This window comes from Rhineura floridana, chromosome 4 (assembly GCF_030035675.1).
Source record: "Rhineura floridana isolate rRhiFlo1 chromosome 4, rRhiFlo1.hap2, whole genome shotgun sequence".
NCBI lineage: Eukaryota > Metazoa > Chordata > Lepidosauria > Squamata > Rhineuridae > Rhineura > Rhineura floridana.
In genome coordinates this window covers 58387463-58412496 of record NC_084483.1, presented here as the reverse complement: position 1 = coordinate 58412496, position 25034 = coordinate 58387463, and the positions used below count along the sequence as shown (strand labels likewise).

At 41.1% G+C, this 25034-nt stretch overlaps 1 protein-coding gene across 3 annotated transcripts in view; it reads left to right on the top strand.

Annotated features, from left to right (window-relative positions):
- The window catches only part of COL9A1 (collagen type IX alpha 1 chain), a 200263-nt gene that overhangs the window by 66092 nt on the left and 109137 nt on the right, over window positions 1-25034 (top strand). For all 3 annotated transcript variants that reach the window (XM_061623089.1, XM_061623087.1, XM_061623088.1), the window contains 6 exons: window positions 7386-7782; window positions 18383-18466; window positions 18975-18995; window positions 22023-22088; window positions 22552-22587; window positions 22690-22752. In XM_061623089.1, the coding sequence (XP_061479073.1) occupies window positions 7386-7782; window positions 18383-18466; window positions 18975-18995; window positions 22023-22088; window positions 22552-22587; window positions 22690-22752 (667 nt within the window). The remainder of the gene's footprint in view (window positions 1-7385; window positions 7783-18382; window positions 18467-18974; window positions 18996-22022; window positions 22089-22551; window positions 22588-22689; window positions 22753-25034) is intronic.

Below are 25034 nucleotides of genomic sequence, written 5' to 3'. Positions count from 1 at the left end.
GCAATTGCAGCATCAGCTAAATTAAAAAAAAAAAAGATCCATCATGCAAATTCTGCATTCTTTGGCCAGGTTCCTTTATGGGATGAAGGAAAATTCAATTATATTATTCAGTGGTTCCAATTTGCATATCTCCAAGGAAACCTTGGAAACTAATTTAAGAATAAAAACCATGGGATTATCAGTTTTGTTTCAGCAAATTTTCTTCTCAATAAATAACGCAAATTGAATCCTTTATCACTGATTTAGTTTTCAGAAAGAACTAGAACATATAACATGGATTTTGTTTTATTGATCACTGAAATCAAGTGTGATTTCTCCAGTGATGAAACTAAGGGCCTCTTCACACAACGATTTCAATGTGTCAAGCTGCCCTGTTGACATCCAGCCATGTCACAGATAGCAAGGTCCTTGTGTGCATTCCACTGGCATGATGTCCTGCCCAGAGTGAGAATCATGAAATGGAGGCGAGACTGGAATTAATTCCTGTTTTATTAGAGTAACATTGAAGGCAAGGCGTCTCATAGATTTCGCTAACTAACTCACTGTAATCCCCAACTAAACTACTCAGGCTTACTCTGCAGCATGTAAGGAGAGCTGACTCAGCACCCTCATCAGAGGGGCACTGGCTTAAGTAGGAAAGGTTTTCACCCATAATCTCTGACTCCTGCGCAGAACCTCCCTCTGGCCAAGCCTCTTTTCTTGGCGGCGCGCACAAGGTGACAGAGGGTGCGTACATGTCTGCTCATCGGACAGTCTAGACTCCTCAGGTGCCAGCTCCATTGAAGGAGGAGGAGACGATTCTGGCAGGGAAGCGTTTGAAGGGCCAGAGAAGGAATCCTGGTGGGGTGGAGTTGGCGCACACGCGAGGTCTTCCTCCAACGGCTCTCCTGGAGTGCTTGGCAAGGGAGGGGTCTCCACATGAGCGGGCGAATTTCCTGTGGGAAGCAGAGAGCGGTTGGTCATGTCTCCTCCTCCCAGATCTTCAGGAGCATCCTTCACATCTGACATCTCTCCCATCTGCAGAGCTGGGGGTGCGCCCTCAGACAGATCCCCCCAGAGTCACTCTGCACTGGGAAGGGGCCCTGGGGCTCCTCCACCTCCTGATTCAGCCCCCCCGGGTCACCTGGGGCTCGACACATGATGAGCAGGATCAAGATCAGATTCACTAATAGAGAAAAAACCTTCCAGTTTAAGAATGTACCTATAACCAACAGATATTTCTTTCAAACTTGAAAAACGTCCTTTCATTCGGGTTTCAGGCCTGGTTTTGGCACGGAAACAGCCTTGGTTGCTCTGTATGATGACCTTTGTTTGGAGAGAGACAGGGGGAGTGTGACTCTGTTGATTCTCCTTGATCTCTCAGTGGCTTTCGATACCATCGACAATGGTATCCTTCTGGGGAGACTAGCTGAGTTGGGAGTGGGAGGTACTGCATTGCGGTGGTTCCACTCCTACTTGGCAGGTCGCCTCCAGAAGGTGGTGCTTGGGGAACATTACTCAGCACCCTGGACTCTCCAGTATGGGGTTCCACAGGGGTCAGTTCTGTCCCCCATACTGTTCAACATCTGCATGAAACCGTTGGGTGCAGTCATCCGGAGCTTTGGAGTGCGTTGCCATCAGTATGCTGATGACACGCAGCTCTATTTCTCCTTTTCATCTTCTTCAGGTGAGGCTGTCAATGTGTTAAACCGGTGCCTGACTGCAACAATGGACTGGATGAGGGCTAATTAACAGGCTCAATCCAGAAGACTGAGATGCTGCTAGTGGGTGGTTCTTCTGACCAGATGGTGGATGTTCAACCTGTCCTGGATGGGGTTGCACTCCCCCTGAAGGAGCAGGTTCGTAGCTTGGGGACCATCTCTGTCACTTGAGGCTCAGTCAGCCTTGGTGGCACGGAGTGCCTTCTACCAACTTTGGTTGGTGGCCCAACTACGTCCCTATCTGGACAGGGATAACCTGGCTTCAGTTGTCCATGCTCTGGTAACCTCCAAATTAGATTACTGCAATGCCCTCTATGTGGGGCTGCCTTTGAAGACGGTTCAGAAGCTGCAGCTTGTGCAAAATGCAGCGGCCAGATTGGTAACAGGGACCAGATGGTCCGAACATATAAAACCAATTCTGGCCCGCTTGCATTGGCTGCCTGTATGTTTCCGAGCTTGATTCAAGGTGCTGGTTTTGACCTATAAAGCCTTACAAGGCTTGGGACCACAATACCTGATGGAACGTCTTTCCCAATACGAACCCACCTGTACACTACGGTCAAGATCAAAGGCCCTCCTCCGGATGCCTACTCCTGGGATGCTGGGAGTCTGGCAACAAGGGAGAGGGCGTTCTCAGTGGTGGTCCCCAAATTATGGAATGATCTCCCCGATGAGGTGCGCCTGGCACCAACATTGTTATCTTTTCAATGCCAGGTCAAGACTTTCCTCTTCTCCCAGGCATTTTAGCATGTGTTTTAAATTGTTTTTATAGTGTTTTAAATTTTAAGATTGTGTTTTAAATTGTTTTTAAAATATGTGTTTAAATTGTATATTTGTTTTAACATTTTTGATTGCTGTAAACCACCCAGAGAGCTTTGGCTATGGGGTGGTATACAAGTGCAATAAATAAATAAATAAAGAAGCAGAGAAATGGGGCAGCTATAGTGAATGCACCAGGGGAGCAGGAGACCTGAACTCCTCTCTGAGATATTGTACTGCCCTTCACATTTATAAAAATGCAAACACCATTTGGGTTGGTCTTTCACAGTCCAATCCACTTCCTGAGTAGCTTGGAAGAATTTGGTAACATGTGCCTTGGAGCACATAGTGAGTGGTGGCAACACCTTCCCTCTCCAAAGATGGAGAATTACATTTTTGTATGTTTGTTGGTGTTCTTCTTATTTCTTTTCTGTATTACTTCTGTTTCTACAGAGAATCTAACCTAGAAAATTATATTTCTCTCATTATTCATCCTAGAAAACTGTATCAAATTTTATTAATTTCAAAGCCTTTTGATTGGTCAGTGTCACATGATGGTGAAGACAGCCTTTTGTGTTTCAAACTGGAGGTTATATTCTATTTCTATTTTGGGTGCATTAACAGTTGAATCTGAAACTGCAGCTTAATGTAAAATCAGAGTGATTACAATGTGTTGCTACTTAAGCAATGACTTTAGCTGTTGGAAAAAAGAAACTTGGCCTACCCAAGAAGCATGTTTTCAGTCTGCTATGCTTAAACCACTCCACTTAAGGAAAGGTGGGCATGGTCAATTAAAAACATAGAGCACACCTAGAATTTTGCTAGAATACATTTCACCTCCCACTGTTTTATCTTGTGCAAACTGAGACACTCCTCAAGTCCATTGGAAACTATTCTGCAGAACAGTCAGTGCCATTATTCCACAATTGTTTTTGGAGATTTTTTTTTAGTGTTGCAAAGTGTTGCTCTATTTCACATATTCACAGAAACAAAAGGAAAAGAGAATGATTTACTATAGGAACGTTCACGAAAACTGCAAAGTAAATCAAACATATTTAAAGTGACTATCTGAACTATATCAACTGTTTTAATATTGTTGCTTCCTCCCTGCTAAAACAAGATCAGCAGAGCACGTCTTGTTTCTGTTATTTTGGCTGATTGCAAGTGTTGCCAGCACTCATCATATGCTCAGAGGCACATGTTACCAAATTCTTCCAAGCTATACAGGAAGTGGATTGGACTGTGAAAGACTAACCCAAATTGTGTTTCCATTTTACAAATCTGTACCTCAGAGAGGAGGTCAGGTCTCTTGCTCCCCGGTACATTCACTATAGCTGCTCAATTTCCATGCTTTTAAAAGTTTGATAGAAATATCTGTTGGCTATATGTATGTTCTTAAACTGCAAGTTTGTTGCCTATTAGTGAATTTCTTTGCTTTTTAATCCGGGAGTTAAGAAATGGGATCCTGTGCCAGTTTGCTGAGAATGGATTGATCATTTGCATGCTTATTGAGTTCAATGGGATTTACTCCCCTGCAATCATGCTTAGGATAGGTGAAACTGACCACACTGGATGGGGAGGGGAGGACGGGTATGAGAGCAGGCAAGAGGGGGAGGAGGAGGGCAGGTTTGAACCATGTTTATTGAGTTCAGCGGGATTCACTCCCATGCAATCATGCTTAGGATAGGTAAAACTGATCATGGGGAGGGAGGTCTGGCGTGGGCACAAGAGGAGGAAAAAGGAAGAGGGGAGGGGAGGAGAAAGGGAGAGGAGAGGGGAAGGAGGGGAAAGGCAGGTCTTATCATTTGCATGCTTATTGAGTTCAGTGGGATTTATTTACTCCCATATAGTCATGGCTAGGATAGGTAAAACTGACCATGGGGGAGAGGGAGGGGGAGGGGAGAGTAGAGGGAAGGAGGAAGGGGGAAAAGGGGAGCAGAAGGAGGGGAGTGGGAAGGAGGGAATTGGAAGGGGAGAGGGAGGAGAGGGCAGGTTTGATCATTTGCATACTTACTGACTTCAGTGGGATTTACTCCTGTGCAATCATGCATAGGAGAGGTAAAACTGACTGAGGGGGAGGGGGGGAGGGGAGGGGGGAGGGGAGGAGAGGGAATGAGCAAGAGGGAGGGGATAGAATGTAGGAGGAGGGGAGGACAGGTTTGATCATTGCATGCTTATTGGGTTTAGTGGGATTTACTCCTGTGCAAGCATGCTTAGGATAGGTAAAACTGACCTGGAGGAGGGCAGGAAGGGGAGGGGGAGGGGAGGAGATTGGATGGGTAGGCACTGGGCAGAGGGGAAGTCCCTTTCCTTTCCAAAGGGATAACATTGTGATCATTCTTTTTCAGGGTTCCCCCCACATTTTTATTCTACAGGAGGCACATGTAGCCTCCCACCCAAATTTAAACCAAAGCTGTCCCTGGCCACATCCACACCAGACCTTTATTTTACTTTACACAGTCATGGCTTCTCTCAAAGAATCCTGGGAAGTGTAGTTAGTGAAGGGTTCTGAGAGTTGCTAGGAGACACCCTGATCCCCTCACAGACCTTTAATCAGAGTGGCTGACTGTTAAACCAGTCTGGCCACTGGAGGTCTGTCAGTGGAATAGGAATCTCCTCTCTGCACCCTTCACAAATTACACTTCCCAGGATTCTTTGGGGGAAGCCATGTCTGCCTAAAGTGGAACAAATGGCTGGCATGGGTGTGGCCCCCTGATTAGCCAAGTCTAGCAGCTGTGGTTCTGGGTTTTAGAACACTGACAGCTGGTTCTTACTGAGCATGCCCACGCTTATCATTGACTTCAATGTTAAATTTCTTAAATTAATTAAAAATCAGCCATGCCTTTTTTTTAACTTTTAAACTGCAGAAGATGAAGGTCGGAGTATGGGGAAAGGTCAGTAATAGGATTACAGGTACTCTGTGAATATGGCTGATTTTTAATTAATTTTTACATATTATGAGAACTCTCAGAAAAAAGTCCAAAAGGGGCTGTATAATGACTAGAGTGTTTGACCTGGACTCAAGAGACCTCAGTTCAAATCTCCGCTCCATTATTAAGCTCCCTGAGTGGCTTTGGTCCAGGCATTAAGCTACCTACATTAAAGGGTAATTGTGAGGATAGAGTAAGGATACAATATACATTACTCTTGCAGGGAGGATGGGTTGTAAATGTAGCAATCTTTTGCTCACATTTACCATGGCACTTGTGACTCAGACCACATTTATCACACTGCTACAAAGCAAATGAAAGTGATCTGAGAAGTGAAATTGTACATTTGTTTTGAGGATCTGAATTCTTCAAGGCCTTAGATAGTGGGCTCCTACTTGGAGGAAGAGTGGGATAGAAATAAATAAATAAATAGTGCCATTAATGTAGTTCTTCAGTTAATGGGAGACTATAGGCAGCAAATGTATATAGTCCACGATAAATCAGTCACATGATCATTTCATAATTGGTAGCACTTAGCCGAAGTACGTACATCTACTCTTCCCACAATGTCATAAACTGGCCTTAATTGTAGCTTTGAAACACTGAAATATTATGGTGGCTTTAATAGGTTCATCATGACTGTAAATAAAAATAACCACCATTGTTTAACATCACCATCATTTATTTACTTTATATTGTTGCACGCCTCCCCAATCTCCAAGCTGTGAGATTTCAGGGGTCCCTGCGCCCATCCAGGGTTTGGTTTCCTTTGGGAAGAAGGTCAGTGGAGATTGTGGTATCTTTATGAAATATGGTTTATTTATTAACACACATTCCAACCTGAGCTTAGGATGGAGGGGTTCAAGGCATCAGCAGTCCGATATCCAGCTTTCCCATCAGTGTTACAGGAGGCATCCTATAGCCATGAGGCAGAGAATCAGCCTCTTTGCCTGCCTCCAGTCCCCAGCCTTTCTTCAGACAATTCTAAAAACACTCAAAGCACAAACCTCTGCTAGCTGCCAGGACGGTGGGGAAGGCTCTCCTGCAGAGTTTAAAATGACAAAAGGGTTTTCCTGGCCTGTTCACCAGTTGCTGGGCAACTGATAGACCCATTCTCCTAACTGGCCACTCTATTAGCTTAACAAAAGAGAGACTCATCTGACCAGCAGATAGTTCCTCATTCCAAGGCACAGGATTCCAAATCAGAGGCTCGAAAGGGGACCCACAGGAATCATCCCTTCCAACCCCAAACTCATAACAATATTCTTCCTTTGCATAGTACCATAAATTCATATAAAGTCCATTTAAAATAGCTAAGGAGGGAACAGGAAGTGGAAAATAAACAAAAACAAAAAACAAACCTAGGGAATCCTGGAAAAACATCTGGAAATTAAAAAAAAAAGGCTTCAAACACTTTTTAAAGGTGAGGAAGGAAGAACAAGCCTAATATGAGAAAAGAGTTGTACTGAGATCTGCCATAGTAAAGATACTGTTGCCTGTTGACATAAGGTATGGTGGTCAAATGATCAGACAGTGGGTGAAGCCTGAGTACAGAACCCCCCCAACAAAGAAAGACTGCAGGAGCAAGTCAGGAAGGAGCTATTTAAAACTAATCATGTAATACTGAATTTGTGATTTGGTCGGCAGTGAGAGGGGAGTTGTATATGCAATCATAGTTGCTTAAATAGGCTTGTTGTTGACCAACACTGTTATAGGATTGCTTTGGTTTAGTTCACAGCACTGTTACATTATTGGCTAAAAGGTCATAAGCATGATGCCTTGTCTTGAGTTGTTTGTGACATAGGAAGAGCTAATATTCTTAAGTCATAATTCCTCTGGCCAGACATAAAGTTGAGCTGATGACTCAAACTGGGACAAAACTATTCGTAGGAGGATGGTGCCTTAAGATAGTGGACTCTAATTTTGACCATCCTGAATGCTAAATCAGATCAGCTAATAAACAACACCAAGCTTGTTTTACTTTCATCCTATACAGATCTTTGTATCCTAATGGATTACCTGATGACTATTCCATTCTTACTACTTTTCGGATGGCTGGAAATACACTTCAGAAATATTGGAGCATTTGGCAGGTTCTGGACTCTTCTGGAAAAGAGCAAGTTGGTTTGAAGTTTAATGGACAAGCCAAGTCTCTTGACTACTCATACAAAGGAATTGATGGGAGTCTCCAAACAGCAACATTTCTGGATTTGCCGTTTCTGTTTGATTCCCAGTGGCATAAGGTGATGGTTGGTATAGAAAAGAGCACCATCACTCTTTATGTTGACTGCAATCTGATACAAACTTTAACCATAAAGCCAAGGGGAAAGATCAACGTTGATGGCTTTACTATGCTGGGAAAACTGAAAAATAATCCTCAAATTTCAGTTCCGGTAAGTTTCCAATGTTTACATTTGCAAAGAAAGCGCTTCCTTTAGCTTTTCTCTTCCTTTTTTTGCTGGTGGGTAGGGGAATGGAGGTAGATTGGCATCACAATTTATATTTACCCCAAATGGACCAGTAAAAAATGGGTCTGTGGTTTTGATGTTACAAGGAAACATTATCTTTCATCAAGCTTTAAATTCCAAAATATTATAAACAAATGTCTGGAAAATTGTTTTTACTGAAACTAATAAGAATCATGAAGATAATGGGGAGGAAGGGAAACAATTCCGAAAACAAGATATTATTTAATAAACCAGATTGAAATGGATTCTGGATTTTATGTTCTGCTAAAGAATTAAGAAGAAGGCTTACCTCAGCTCATTAAAAAGCATAATGAAAAGCCATCAAACGTTTGCAAATTTGCAGTGAGCATGACCATCCTTAAACTTTATTATAGTTAAGTAGCTTATCAAAATTAATTGTGCTCTCAGTGACATAAAATGTCCAGCTGATTTATGTGGGCTGGCCAATGAAAGTAGTATTTATTTTATTTGAGCTACAGCCCATTTCACCTCAAAATATCAGGGTGGAAACTGTATTATCGTGACATAAAACACACAGCCTTCTTTCTGCAGCGCTCACCATTTAAATCTAGAAAATGATCTCTTTTTTAAAATATATACAAAATGAATAATTTTAAAGAATAAAGCCACTACTTTATTTTGAAATAAATGCAGTAGGGCAAGAGGTTTGGAATCTTCATAGTTCACATTCCTTGCTTATGACATCACAACCCAAGAGCAGTAATTGCAGTGTATGAGAAACTGTTACTGAATGAATCTGTTCATGGTAATTTTTAAAGACCTTTTCTTCTGTGTTCGTCTGCCAAGAAAATTGGAATGCAGGAACCTTAGCTGTGACACTGTATAATGAGCTTATTTATTTTCAGAGATGAATTGTGATTGGTGTGAAGTATGTAAGTGCAAAGTACCTACCATCTATGATGGATAGAAAACAATTTGTACTGTGTAGATGTGGCAACACTTCTGTTGGATAATGAGTCATGCTGAGCTTTATTTCCAGCCATGTGTTTTGTTCCAGAGAAAGTAAAGAGAGGCATTAAAGAATGCATGCATGTAAGGCCCTTTTTATTTAATAATTCACCACCATTTTACCATATTTGAAATGTAATTAATTTGGATTAATGAGATTTTCAGTCTTCTGGTAGTTGTAAACAGGCTGGTTTAGATGGATCTATCAGGAACCAGCTATGTATGAATATGCAATTGTGTGATTCTTCCCTCTGTCTCCCCCACAGTTGTTGTTTTCAATGAAAAACAGGAAGAGGAGGGGGAGGAAAGGCTGTTTGTCTTTTACTCCTATCATTTGTGCAGTCTCTCTCACAGACAGTCAACGAATTCCTGCAAGTCACAAGCGGTGGTAATTCTCTATTCCCTTGAGGGAGCAAAATCATAAAATGGTCTAGTGTGTAAAAGTCTGAAATTAATTGGAAGTTGGTCCACATTTGAAGAAATGGTTTAAGACCAAAAACCTCCAGTGAGTTGTATTTAACTAAGTCCTACTCAGAATAAGAGAGCCAGTATGGTGTCTATTAACTTCAGTGGGTCTACTCTGAGTAGGACTAGCATTACTACTAGTTTGGTACAGGTGACTGTGGTTGTGTTGATCAACAAACTGGCAATGGAATTGTCCTTTATTTCTCTAACTTCAGTTAATGGAAGACCAGGCAGGCATATGACTTCACCGGTTTCAGTTTGATTCCACTTTAGATGTAACAGGGCTAATCTCTGTTTGGCACTTTTGTTGAGACAGGACTCTTCATCAAAAAGAGCAAAAAGGTAGTTATGTATTGAACTGCTTGTTTTATGAGGTTTATGCACAACTCAGCTAAACTGTGCAAGTGGTGAGTTGCGTGGGTTTTTTTAAAAAAAATGAATGTACTCAAAGAGCTGGCAGAGGGTCCTAACTCTTCAGCACTCTGATACTGAGTAGCATGTGCTATTAAAGGCCTCTTTTAGCTGTTGAAAAATTAGAAGGAAGACCAGAGATGCATGGCTCTGTCTCAGCTGGATTCCATTTTAGATATACTGGGGCACAGTTCTGCTACTTAGCTGCAGTACCCATTTAGGATTTAGCTGTCCTTCCTGTCTAAACTTTGTTGCTCCATAAATATTCTTATTGCCTGCTTGTTGTTGTTGTTATGTGCCTTCAAGTTGATTACGACTTATGGCGACCCTATGAATCAGCGACCTCCAAGAGCATCTGTCATGAACCACCCTGCTCAGATCTTGTAAGTTCAGGTCTGTGGCTTCCTTGATGGAATCAATCCATCTCTTGTTTGGCCTTCCTCTTTTTCTACTCCCTTCTGTTTTTCCCAGCATTATTGTCTTTTCTAGTGAATCATGTCTTCTCATTATGTATGATAACCTTAGTTTCAACATTTTAGCTTCAAGTGATAGTTCTGGTTTAATTTGATCTAACACCCAATTATTTGTCTTTTTCGCAGTCCATGGTATGCGCAAAGCTCTCCTCCAGCACCACATTTCAAATGAGTTGATTTTTCTCTTATCTGCCTTTTTCACTGTCCAACTTTCACATCCATACATAGAGATCGGGAATACCATGGTCTGAATGATCCTGACTTTAGTGTTCAGTGATACATCTTTGCATTTGAGGATCTTTTCCAGTTCTCTCACAGCTGCCCTACCCAGTCCTAGCCTTCTTCTGATTTCTTGACTATTGTCTCCATTCTGGTTAATGACTGTGCCGAGGTATTGATAATCCTTGACAAGTTCAATGTCCTCATTGTTAACTGTAAAGTTACATAAATCTGTTGTCATTACTTTAGTCTTCTTGACGTCCAGCTGTAGTCCTGCTTTTGTGCTTTCCTCTTTAACTTTCAGCAGCATTCATTTCAAATCATTACTGGTTTCTGCTAGGAGTATGGTATCGTCTGCAAATCTTAAATTATTGATGTTTCTCCCTCCAATTTTCACACCTCCTTCATCCTAGTCCAATCCCACTTTCCATATGATATGTTCTGCGTACAGATTAAACAAATAGGGTGATAAAATACATCCCTGTCTCACACCCTTTCCGATGGGGAACCAATCGGTTTCTCCATATTCTGTCCTTACAGTAGCCTCTTGTGCAGAGTATAGGTTGCGCATCAGGACAATCAGATGCTGTGGCACCCCCATTTCTTTTAAAGCATTCCATAGTTTTTCATGATCTACACAGTCAAAGGCTTTGCTGTAGTCTATAAAGCACAGGGTGATTTTCTTCTGAAATTCCTTGCTCTGTTCCATTATCCAACGTATGTTTGCAATATGATCTCTGGTGCCTCTTCCCCTTCTAAATCCAGCTTGGACGTCTGGCATTTCTCGCTCCATATATGGTAACAGCCTTTGTTGTAGAATCTTGAGCATTACTTTACTTGCATGGGATATTAAGGCAATAGTTCGGTAATTACTGCATTGTCTGGGATCCCCTTTCTTTGGAAGTGGGATATATATTGAACGCTTCCAGTCTGTGGGCCGTTGTTTAGTTTGCCATATTTCTTGACAAATTATTGTCAAAATTTGGACAGATTCAGTCTCAGTAGCTTGTAGCAACTCTATTGGTATGCCGTCTATTCCTGGTGATTTGTTTCTTCCAAGAATTTTAAGAGCAGCTTTCACCTCACATTCTAAAATTTCTGGTTCTTCATCATATGGTTCCTCCATGAACGAATCTGTCATCCTGTCATCTCTTTTATAGAGTTCTTCAGTGTATTGTTTCCATCTCCCTTTTATTTCATCTTGGTCAGTCAGTGTGTTCCCCTGTTGATTATTCAACATCCCTACTCGTGGTTTAAATTTCCCTTTCATTTCTCTGATCTTTTGGAATCGGGCTCTTGTTCTTCCCATTTTGTTGTCCTTTTCTATTTCTATACAATAACTATTGTAATAGTTTTCTTTGTCCCTACGTATTAGTTGTTGTATAGTTGCATTTAGGGTTCTGACCGTGTTTCTATCTCCTTTTGCTTTTGCTTTCCTTCTCTCTTTAACCATTTGAAGAGTTTCTTCAGTCATCCATTGAGGTCTTTCTGTCTTTTTAACAAGAGGTATTGTCTTTTTGCATTCTTCCCTGAGGAGTCTGACTTCAGTCCATAGTTCTTCTGGTTCTCTGTCAACTAAGTTTAAAGCCTCAAACCTGTTCCTTATTTGATCTTTATATTCTTGTGGGATGTTATTTAAATTGTATTTTGGCGTTATGAGTGCTTTGTTGTTCTTGTTTAATTTTACTCTGATTTTCGATATGATCAGTTCATGATCTGTACCGCAGTCTGCTCCTGGTCTTGTTTTTGTAGAAAGTATGGAACTTTCCAATTATATAATCAATTTGATTCCTGTATTGACCATCTGGTGATGTCCACTGTGTTGGCAAGAAACAAATCATTGGCTTCACAGAATTCAATAAGTCTTTCTCCTGCTTCATTTCTGTCACCTAAGTCCCATTTCCCCACAATTCCTAGTTCTTCTCTGTTCCCTACTTTTGCATTCCAGTCCCCCATGATTATCATCATATCTTGTTTTGGTGTGTGATCAATTTCCTCCTGTACTTCTGCGTAAAATCTCTCCAATTCCTCTTCTTCTGCGTTTGATGTTGGAGCGTAGACTTGGATGATGGTTATGTTAATAGGTTTCCCATTTAATCTCATTGATATCACTCGCTCAGACCTTGCGTTGTAGCTCCTAATTGCTTTTGCTACATCACTTCTCACTATTAAAGCAACCCCGTTTCATCTTGATTTCTCATTTCCTGCATAAAATATTTTGTAGTTGCCTGATTGAAAATGTCCCATTCCCATCCATTTTAATTCACTCACGCCGAGTGTTGTAATGTTGATATGCTCCATTTCTTGCTTGACAATTTCTAACTTTCCCTGGTTCATGCTTCTCACATTCCATGTTCCCATTGTGTGCATCGTACAACTCCGGACTCTCCTTTTGCATCTGTGCGCATCAGCCTCTGGGCTTCCTTTCGGCTTTGACCCATCTGCGTCATTAGTCACAGTGCTACTTGTACTTGTCCTTTGTTCTTCCCCAGTAGCTCGGTGAGTGTCTTCTGACCTGGGGGTCTCATTTTCCAGCACTATCTCGTGTTGCATTTTGGATACTCTGTTCATAGGGTTTTCGTGGTAAGAGGTATTCAGAGGTGGTTTACCATTGCCTTCCTCTGAGTTTGGATGCATCTTAGTCTGGTGTCTCAGCTTATTGCCTGCAGATGAAGGGAATTGCTCTAGTGTTATTGCATTTTAATTAAACATACACAAATTGACCGTAATGGGACTAAACTGGCATATAGCCAGGATTTTGGTTCAAACAATTTGTTGACTATAGCATTTATCATGCCACATGCTTCCAAAGACTTTGCTCACTGCTGGCTCACAGCATTTTGTTATATCCCCTCTGTTTTTTGGAAGCATTCATCTCTGCAGAGTCCTCCTTAGGCATTGTTTGAGATTTATGACAAGAGGATATCCACTCCATGATAAATATGCTGAGAGCTGCAGACATCACATCCGGTTTCATGAAATATACTGACTAGTCCACTTTAAAACACTGGCCTGCATTAGAGAGACCATAAATCTGTTTACATAAAGGAAGAAATCAGGTGGGCACATCTTTCGTCCATTGACAGAAGTATAAGAAGTGTAGACACCCATCAATTCAGCTGAATCACCCACTAGGTGGCAGTATAACCAGATGGTAATAACCATAAGATGATTATCTGTGTAGGGAATTCAAATACTTGTAGGGGGAAAAATGAACATTCATGTGCTAAGCATTAGGGATTGTGGGATGGGGGGAAGAGGTACAAATCAGTATTCTGTACATACTTCGTGTGTTTCCTTTAATGTATGCATTTATAAGCACATTTTATCCTAGTATATGCATTTTTGTACACATTGCTTGGCTTACCTATTATTATTATTATTTATTTATTCAATTTGCATCCTGCCCTTCCTCCCAGTAGGAGCGGCAAACAAAAGCACTCTAAAACATCATAAAGCATCACTTGGCTGAAGAGCTGCATTCCATGCGGTTGTGTATTTCCTTGCTTCAGTCCCACTCCCTGCCCTTCCTGGCATTCATTCCTGCATTCATCTTAACTTCTGTTAAGACTTACACTGACACTTAGCCATGATTAATATTAATCGGGGCTTACTGTTAAACAAGGTTAGAAACCAGGTTTTAAAGTTAGTTTCCAAACTTTGGTTAAGGGCAAGCCCTGGTTTGTGTTGTTGACAAAGCTTAAAGCAAACAGAGAGCATGACAGGGGATGAGCTAGGCGGGGTGGGGAGCACACAGTACCACAACCTGTACCTGAACACTCAACCATAGTCAAGAGATGGGCTGCATTATATTTGCACTGGCCTACCACATTATGCGAAGCATCCAAAATGTAAGTGTCAAGCAAAAAAAGTTAAAGGAAGTTTTACTGATGATTATAAAAAATCAACGGAATCAAACAGATCCTAGGCATCATAAGCAAATCCATGCTAAATTACTTATATCACATAATTATAACCTTATAATACAAGCATGGAAAGCAAGGACACGCATTTACTTGATTGCCTGCCTGCCTGATTGCTTGATTTCTGAAAACAAAGATACTTTCAAACTAGATGCAATGATATAAAACAGTTGGATGCAAATTAAAACCCCGATCCTAAACACACTTGGAAGTTTCTCTTGACTTCAGTGACAGTTTCACATAATTTGCCATCAATTACACGTGTAATGTACAATAAAGATGCAAGATGGAATGTTACACTGGAAACAGCAGTATTGTCTAAATACTGGAAATCTGGAAACTCCAGAATATATGGTCACTTATAATGTCTATAAGATGCAGGAGGTAATTTGTGAAATGCCCCAGAGAAATACAAATACTTGTTTGAGAATAAAGGTGATTTTTGCATGTCATCTTAAAGGAGTTCAAACTTTTAAAAATTCTGTTGATTGTATGAATCATATAGAAATACATTTGTCAGTATTAGTTAGAGAATGAGGTAAAATGAGATCACATGATATATAAGACAGGCAGTCAGGAAGCTTTGAAATGTTATACGTGGAAAGATTTTGGGAACATAGGTAATTCCAATAGAATTATCTTTATTGGAAAAACACATGTCAAAACAGGGAAATCATAGTTGCTGCAGGCATATACTTTGTCCCCAAAACATTCAAGAAAATTTGATCTATGATTTCCAGATCTCGCCTTTCCTAGCTAGTATTGTGACTCAACCTAATACAGTACATATTTTCAAAAGTAACACTCTTATCTTGTAGAATGAAAAGAAAGTATGAGTTAGCAAACAGAAATGGTCCTCTCCTCCAAAAGAAATTCTATGGCTTTGTGCTAGAATATTTTTCTGAGCATGAAACTGATGTACCATGCAAAAAATTATATTAATAGGTGAAGACATTCCAAAGTCCTTCATTTCAGCTGTTTTCTCAGACTACAGTTTTTAGTCTGCAACCCCCCTTTCTCCCCCAATATCTACAGGCATTCAAATACAACATTTGTATATTTCACAGAGAGAAGTATGTGATTTCTTGGCCATTTCATAGGAACACTGCAAAAAATATTTTTTAAGAGAGTGTGAAATTTCACAGTAATATATCCGTCTGCCTCAGAACATTCTAGTGTACACAGGAGCCAAGTCTGTTTAATAATTTTATATTCATTGGCATTCTGTTATTTTTACCTCACTGGACCCCCCCCTTTCAAACTTAGGAAGGAAAAAAACCAACAAGTGTTCACTTAAAAGAAAAACCTAACATCTTTTTTTCTGTGTACACACCATACATTTAAAGCATACGGCTTCCCCCAAAGAATCCTGGGAACTGTAGTTTACCCCTCACAGATCTACAGTTCCCACCACCCTTAACAAACCACAGTTCCCAAGATTCTTTGGGGAAAGTTATGTAGTTTAAATGTATGGTGTGTATACAGCCTTACTTTGAGAAGCATAACTAGAATTTGACTAAGAACCAGTGAAGGACTCTTGATAAAATGGTGGTAACAGATCTTGGGTTCAAATCCCAGCTCTTTAAAGAAAAGCAGTATCAAACATTCTGGAAGGTTCTGTTCAGAAGTAGATATGTTATTCCTGAACAGCTGACATACACTTGCTTGCTCCTCTGGGTTGCTGTCACTTGAGACAGCTGAAGCCCCTGGTAAGTGCTGCAAGGACTGGGACCCCCTGCCTGGCCCTTGCTCCGGAGAGAGGCTGCAATTAATTGTGCAACCTCTTGCATCAGCTCCTAGCTGGGTCAGGGGGCATAAAAGCCCGGCTGCCCTTGGGGAGCCCCTTAGGGAGTCCTGAGGGTGAGGACATTACTCCTATATTTTTTTACCCAATCTAGAGAAGAGTGGTAATAGGGAGGTGTATGGCGCATGTGTAGTTCCTGTGCAGGGTGAGAGCCTGTGGAGTGACCTGAACAATAGGAGAAAGTTGCCAGATGCCTTCAGAGTGAGTCTGTAACTGGCAGAAGGCTGGCCCTCCCTGGGTGTGAGATGGGGTGTGGGAGAGTAGATGTGCTCTGTGTAAAAGATATTGAGTGGGTCTGACTGTTCTCAATTCTTACAGAGTCCTACTGGGATAATTGGCTCAGGTAGGTTTTGTTGGTGGGCTCTTGTTGTGTCCATATCAGGTGTTTAGGAGGAGTCTTAGTAAGGAGGAATATGGGTGATGCCACCCCAATTTCAGTGATCATGGCTAGAGGGAGGTATGGCCACTGGAAGGTGGTGAACTACCATAGAAGACGAGGGCAAGGCTATCTATGCCTTGTTCCTCACTCCAAATTCTCTCATGGACGGGCTTCTCGTTGCTCATCTGCTGTGCCCACTGGCCTGTGTGTGCTGTTGTTTAATGCCAGATTGGTACACAATAAGACCACATTCATTTATGATTTGATCATGGATGGTGCTGATTTGGTGTGCATTACCAAGACCTGGGTGGGTGAGCTGGGAGGAGTTGATCTGACCCAACTTTGTCCATCTGGATACTCGGAGCAACATCAGCACAGGGACGGGGGGGGAGTAGTTGCTGTGGTCTACAGAACTTCCATCTCTGTCACCAGGAAACCATTCTGTCTTGGAGCTAGCTATGAGGGCCTGCATCTGGTGTCGGGCCAAGGAGACAGGAAACTAGGGTTGCTGCTGGTGTATTATTATTTAGTTACATTTCTAAACCGCCCTATAGCTAACAGCTCCCAGGGCGGTGTACAACAAGATAAAATCACAATATTTTAAATACAAGCAGGTGAGTATTGCGCCATACAATTATAAACATATTAAAACAGAAATAAAATAAAAAATAAAATAAAATTAAATTAAAATAGGCTTAAAATGCCTGGGCGAAGAGGTGGGTTTTTACCTGGCGCCGAAAAGATGACAGAGAAGGCACCAAGCGTATCTCATCTGGGAGGGCATTCCATAATTTGGGGGCCACCACCGAAAAGGCCCTAGATCTAGTTACTGTTCTCCGGGCCTCTCTATGAGTTGGGACCCGGAGAAGGGCCTTGGACGTCGAGCGGAGTGAACGGGTAGGTACATAGCGAGAGAGGCGTTCCATCAGATATTGCGGTCCAGTGCCGTTAAGGGCTTTATAGGTAAGAACCAACACTTTGAATCTGGCCCGGAAACATATTGGAAGCCAGTGCAGTTGGGCCAGAATAGGTGTTATCATCCACCCTGCTGCCCAGCAGCTTCTCTACCCGAGCTGGCGGAGGCCATCTCGGCTGTGGTATTGGAGAAGCCCAAAATGATAGTCCTGGGTGATTTCAATGTCCATGCTGAGGCTGCCTCTAGTGTTCAAGCTCGAGAATTCATAAAGCATGTTGATTTAATTCATCAGAATTAGTTGTGTGAACACAACTCACACAGAGCAGGTTTCTCTTGGGATGTCTTCATAGGAGATACTACACTAGTACTCTTTTGCCTGTTGGTTTATTCCTCTGCTAGCATATTCAGGAAGAGTAACTTCTATAGGCAATACCTTTTTGTTTGGTCATTTTGATATGGTCTCTAAAGATCACTATGTAAATATACCCTTGGTTTAATGCATTTTAAGAAATTCAGAAACAGTATATTCTTGTGGCCTGTTGTAAGGAACACATTCTGATGGCAATTTGATGTCATTCTTATGGCCTATCACAGATTGCTTATTTGTAACAAGCTCTTCTAACTGGTATGGTCCAGAGACTGGGTTTTGCGTTCAAATATCTGGGTGCAATTGCTTATTCATGGAGTCATCAAATGGCCTTTGACTAATTGCTGCATGCTAGCCTCCATTCCCATCCACAAAATGGAACCAATGATTATCTACTTCACAAGGTTGTGATGATCAATGGGATGACAAAGTGCTACTATCCATACTCAGCCTTAAGGAGAGGGAAGGCCTGAAATCACCCAACATGTTAAAAGATTCTATGGTTAGCCAATTAGAATGGCTCTGTTGCTAAACCACTATAAAAAGGTAAGGCTCTGCCAATATAATCAGCTTTCCCCGCTCCTTGTTTGTGTCCCTAGTTTGAGATCCAGTGGATGATGATTCATTGTGACCCTCAACGACCTCAGAGAGAAACCTGTGGTGAACTTACAGCCAGGAGTTCGGTAAGAAAGTAGCTTAAGGTCAATGCTTAGTTTTAGTACATATTCAAAATGCCATAATGCAGTGCCTTTCCAATTATTCTATTGGAGACTGGCGGAAATAATTCTGATGATCCTTGTTTGATAATTCTGTTCATAGCATAGATCAAGCTGAAAGCTGCTGGGAGGTGCAGGCTACTAGCTGCAGGGCAAAGGGTTAAAGAGTCAGTGCCATTCAATCCCTCCTTTCTAGCAGTCAGGTTTCCTCCAGTCTCTGTTACCCTCCTCCACAGTAATTCATTAGCAGAACAACTATGCTTATTGCAGGCTGTGCCTTTCTAGGGCTTCTGGAGGGGTCCTTCTGGGGGCTAGTTTTTACATCCTAAAAATCCATCTGCTTCAATCAGAGAAGTGTCCATGGCTAGCTATGTTCCAGGCAAGAGGTTTTCCTGCCTCCTTGGGTTTTTCCTGCAAGTCATTTGCCTTTGCCTTTCTCAAGTAAGTTTGCCTAACTTTTTCTTGTTCTTTTCAGATAAGCCAGACAGCTGTCAAGGTAAATTTTAAAGGCAGGATGCTTGCTTAAAGTGTTTCTATAAGCTTCTTGCTCTGATCTAATGTCTCTGCTTATTTCTTCCCCCTTTGTTTGGCAATCAAGGGAACTCTAATTAGTATATTTATAATGATGCTATAATGTCAGAAAATACACAAAAATGTCTGTGCCTTGTTGGTGAGCTTCCCTGGGGCATTTGACTGACTACTGCAGAAGATATGCTTGAACAGATGGATCTTTGGTTTGAATCTGCAAAGCAGTTCTTATTTCCTTTAACCTAGATGAGACTGCTTTGCAGGGGTGACATTTAATAAGGACACAGGGGGAGGGAAGAAGTCTCCCCCCCATTGTTGTATGATCTGACTTAAGGAGTGCTTGTAGCTTTGTCTAATACAATGTTTGAACAGTCCACCCCCACTGGCAACCTTGCTGCTTTGAATATAATTTTTAGTTCAGTAAAGTATTTCTATTCAGTTCAGTTCAATGGGTCAGATCAAGACTAAGGCTGTGTACATTTAAAGCACATCCCACCCCCTCATAGAATCCTGGGAACTGTAATTAACCCTTCACAGAGCTACAGTTCCCAGCACCCTTAACAAACTACAGTTCCCAGAATTCTTGGCAGGGGGAATGTACTGTACTTTAAATGTATGATGTGTACACAGCCTAAGTCAGTTGAACTTAGGTTCCTTTAAAAACAGTGGGATAAGTTAGTCATCACTTAGGTCACGTTGAAATCAATAGGATTTGAGTTCAACTAACTTGGTCTGGATCCAATTCAGTATGATATTATGGATGTCCATGGTGAATTAATATGGATAGGTTACGCCTAAACTTCTTTAAGTAATCATGTTTTAAGCAGAATCAGAGTCATTAAAAGAGTGGTAAAAGTAGGACCTTTCATGTGTGTTTATGCATGAAGTGGGGGCATCTATCCATTGCTAGGGGTTGTGACTACAGAAGCAAGCAGAGCTGGTAGGGTTTTTTTGATTAATCAATATATAGAAGTACATCATTTCAATAATGATGATTTTATGCATTGGTTTATGGATTTTAGCCATGTTTTATTTTTAATTTTGTCTGTACACTGCAGGTTTTTAATCAAGCTGCTTATAAATTTTCTAAATAAATAAAACATTTACACTTGATACTAAGAGGGAGTTCACAGAAAGTGTATTTCCTGTCCTGTTCCTCACCCTGAACCACCAGCACCCCCTGAAAAGCCACTGTAGAGGCCCTCTTGAACTATAGTGGGCTGCTGGGGACAGTGGAAAACTTTCCTTCCCTGAATTTCATTCTGGTCCCTTGTTTTAGGATCCAAGCAAATGAGTTCACAGTACAGATTCCTGTGAAGCTGCCATTTCCCCCCAATAATAAGACACCCAATGTACAATAGAGGACTCTTCTGTGGGGGCTGGTGTATTATTATAAGGCAGTACCTTAAACATCCATGCACCATAATAAGTATTTGAAATACAATGGAAAGCTCTCCTTTTAGGATTAAATGTCCAAGGAATGTAAGAAAATAATACATTCACAAAGGGATGCCATGCTGATCTCTTGTAGCACAACCAGTAGTCTCCTGACACCTTAAAGGCTAACGAATTTAATGTGACACTTTGATAGGCTAGAGCCTGCTTCACAAGTGTTTATGAAACACTTTTATAAAAAAATGAAAATATACTTTGGTGCCCAAGACAATATCTGACTTAGTGTGGCATGCAACAGCGAATGCTGCAGGCAAAGATAAGCTACTTTTAGGCAATCTGTCTAAACAAAAGTGGTCTTTTAAAATGCTGTCTGAGAGGGCACGAAACACAAGAACTGTGTATTCTCACAGCCTGAAATTGACTAGCAAATTGGTGCCCCTGCTTTTAAAGTCAGTAGTTCACCTTCTCAGAGAGCGGTGTGAGGGGAGAGAAAGGGGCCTGGAAAAGACTGACTTCACAAAGCAGCTATTGTAAAGCTACCTTGCCTGGCAGTTGGAATTTAGTCATAAAAAGAAAACAGTGGAGTATGTTGTAGAAGCTGAGGGCCTTCTCCAAAAACTTTTAAAAAATGAGTCACATGCACACTCTGAGGATACAGACACACACACTAGCATTTTGGAAGGGATTTAAGGTGTTTTTAAAAAAGAAAAGAAAAAGGAAGCAGGACCTATTTTTAGAAGGAAACTCTTACAGAAGAAATCATTTTATGGCCGTGACAGCATGTATTTTAAACCTTCATCTTACATGCTTCTCAGAGGACACATATGGGTCTTTAGATGCAATGGTGATCTTACTTGGTAAAGCATAGTGAGCACTGGAGCTTATCTGCAAAGGTCAGTTTATTTTCTCTCACAAGTTGATTATTATTTCACAAGGAAAGGAAATGAGTGAACATTTGATCCAAAGAGCATTATTTTATTACATTTTACCACTGGACTAGTTATAGTTGGGGAAGCCCTCTTTTCCTCTCCAGAATGTATGGGGAAATGTAAAGCATAATAACTTTACTAATTAACAGATAATATGTTATTATAATTATATTATAATTAACATATACTAATTTGTTATTATAATAACAGTGTGTTGCTATGGAAAAGTATGTGATTTGTGCATGTGCACATGCACACACACTGTAGGGATCCCTGAAATATATGGGTGACACATGCACCATTAACTATAGTGATGGGCAAAATGGAACTTTTAATATTTAAATCCCATATTGTGATTACATTTTAAAGATCATAGCATGTGCCTGTGTCTGTCTTAAATAGATGTAGATTAAAATAGGAAAAGATGGTCCAGGTGGGGGTGGGATTTAAAACGTCCTGATGAAAGAAGGAATACAGTTCAGTGGGACTGTTACAGTTACCTAGGCACCATAGCAGGGAAGCTGAACTCTGGTCACAGAAGGTGTCAGTCAGAGGCATCAATGGTTTCCCTTAGGTGCTGGCTCCCAACTTCTGCTCCTTTCCCCTATTTCTGGGATGATTTCCATTGCTTTCTCCTCCACTGTCTTAAGTGTTCTTTTATTCCCTGCCAGAGAGGGCCCCCAGGTCCACAAGGCCCCCCAGGCCCACCGGGAGTTCCTGGCATCGATGGCATAGACGTAAGTGCATTTTATGGAAAACCTGGACTGTTATTCTCACTTGAGGAATTGCTCCACATAGTTAAACAATAGCACTGCTGTCCCTCTGAGTACATTTAACATGGGACACTTGAGTTTGGCAACTCTCCATCATCCCGTTAATCAGCAGTAGAAATTAGTTGCTGGTATTCTGTGCCAAGAATCCTAGATGTGCGTTCCAAGTCGCATAGCATGAGGGCTAGTGACACAAACTAAAATTTATTTTCTGAATGAACACTGTATATAATGGGTTTATTTTAATTTGCAGCAGGGATTTTGTTAGATTAGTGTTTATAACCAGCAGGTTAAATTAAATTAACAGTAATTCTGCAATCCTAGGAACCAGGATTCCTTCTGACAATATCTGAATAAAACTTTTACACATGGAATTATCACAGGCTTAAGAAGAATCTTACTTTACTGTTTCTTTCTTCTATTCCACTAGGGGGACAGAGGTCCTAATGGGCCCCCAGGCCCTCCGGTAAGTGGCTGATAAGCACTTTACATGTTTTTGTCAAAGAATGCATAAGTATCTACTCTCTTTTACTGGCTTAATTTGTCTGTCTCCAATTCATTCCTTCAGGGTCCAGATGGTGAACCAGGTAAACCAGGTGTCCCTGGATTGCCAGGAATACCTGGAGCTGATGTGAGTAGCGTTTTTTTATTAATATTTCTTTGGGGCCATGCAGAGCCTCTGCCTGGGAGATGTTGCTACCTATCTGAAAGGCCTCTGGGATATTTCCAAATAGTGAAAAGATCCTTCTAGAGCAGAACCAGACAGCAACTGGACATTTTTAGAAAAAAGAATGGGGAGCTGATGAGCTAAGCTCCCCAGAGAGGGTTATTCCTTCCAGAATTCCTTTGAATTCAAACAGGGAAGGAATTACATGCTGCAGCTGCCCCCTTTGCTTAGGGCATAGCAGTAGGGAAGGAAATGCAAGGCAGGGATCCAGAGTTTGTTAGGGTTGAATCGGCATCTTTCATTTATCCATCTTCCCCTGTCCACTGGCAGTTTTGAAGCTGCTAGCATAGATTTTCCAGGGGATGGTACAGGGGATAGCTAGGAGATATGCTGCACATTACAAGGTCTCAAAGCCAGCTTCTTGTGTTACTAAAGCTTGCAACATTTATTTTTGAGATGGCTCCCCCCTTGACATTCCCATAATTCAAGTGAAGTTTGTGATTTTTGAAAGGAACACTAGCAGATGAATATATACTTTCCAAACAGTAGCAGAGGTACAGATTGTTATGAATTAACAGTACACTGGGTTGTCTGAGCTCATTTCAAACTTTGTGCTGTCTAGGGTAGGGCATGAGAATAAGCTTTGGGCTTGTCATTAAGTGGCTCCAGTGTGTAGAGTGCCATATGTGGCACAGGTTATGTTAGGAAGAAATCTAAGCGCCCCCCCTGAATAGGGGTGCAAGCTTGATAATTTAATTTACCTGTTTCAGTGGTCCAGCCAGATATCAAATAAACATAAAATAGACATACAATAGACACAAAATAGACACACACATTTACTTGCTTGATCAAGAAAGGGATCTCTAACCACACAGACAACAGTCTGTCAGGAGAGAGAACAAGTTTATTAAGTTGAAGCATCCTTATATAGGGTTTCATAAGCAAAACAAGGTATTATTGCAAAAATCATAACAAGAAGGGAATACAATATTACTTAGCTAAGCAAGCGCATCTTCATATCTTTTGTTATTTTACTCATAATCCATAAAAAGCAAGAGATTGACAAAGAACTTGTACACCTGCCAATCTAAAAAGGCGTAATGCGAGATAAGAACTGAGGAAAGCGAGTATCTAGAGTTAGATTGACACTTGGTGAAAGATAAACATGAGGCTTTAGTGTGCTTGTGTCAGCAGTATGACGTCAACTATGGATACATTCTAGCAAAGTATTTGGGAACACTTGTTCTTTCGTGCTTTTAGCTATAATGTGCAGGATGTGTAAAGTACTTTAGGACAGAGTGAAATAATAACATCAGAAGGGAAACATTTTATCTCGTTTTTTTACAGAGATGTTTATGGTCTGAGAGGCGCCTTTGAGAGTTTTTCTCATGAGAGAAGAAACTGAACTTTGAGTTGTATTTCTCTAGGTTCCAGAAGTCTTTGCAACATTGGTTCTGACAGAAATATAGGTTCCTTTAAACCACTCTTGACAATCCTGGGCAACCTTTTGGGGTCAGAAATAAATTTATTCCTAACAGTTACAATCCCCCATTTTTATGACATGCTTATGGAATGTATCCACATACTGTATAGGCTTCAAGTGACATGTGACGTTCTGCACACAGCATGGGGTATGCGTGTCAAAGCACTCTGCACCCTGAAGTGCATGCAAGGTGACTCAGCAGAGTTTAATCTCCCATAGTCAAGCCGAGCTCTCCATCCTCTGGATCATACTCTCTCCTCCTCTACTGGTTTCCTTTCCATTGTTCTTGTTCCCTGTTTTGGTATTACTCTGCTCAGTGACTGTATCAAAAAGTGGCAAGTACATTCCTTAAATATACATAGACATGCAGTTTGCTGCCTTTGCATCACACACTATGCTAAAAATATAATGAGTTTCCATTTGAGATTGCTATTTGTGTCTTTATCCAAGTTGCTGGGTTTGGGGTCATAAAATGTTAGGATGGCCAAATGTATAAATACAGTATATAAACTGTGACCATCATGTATGTACATTTATAAATCTAATAAACCTGTTTTTTAAAATATCATCATCATCATCTGTTAAATTTATATACCACCCTTCCTCCCCATGGGGGATAGAGGAAGAACTTTTATGCCAGAGACTGTCACAATACAAATATTTTCATTAAGTTTTGTTTTGTTGGTTCTGTTCCAGTGATTTTTTTTTAAAGGAATTGAAGGTTTATTTTATTAACTCATTCAAACTCAAAAGTATTGGGCCT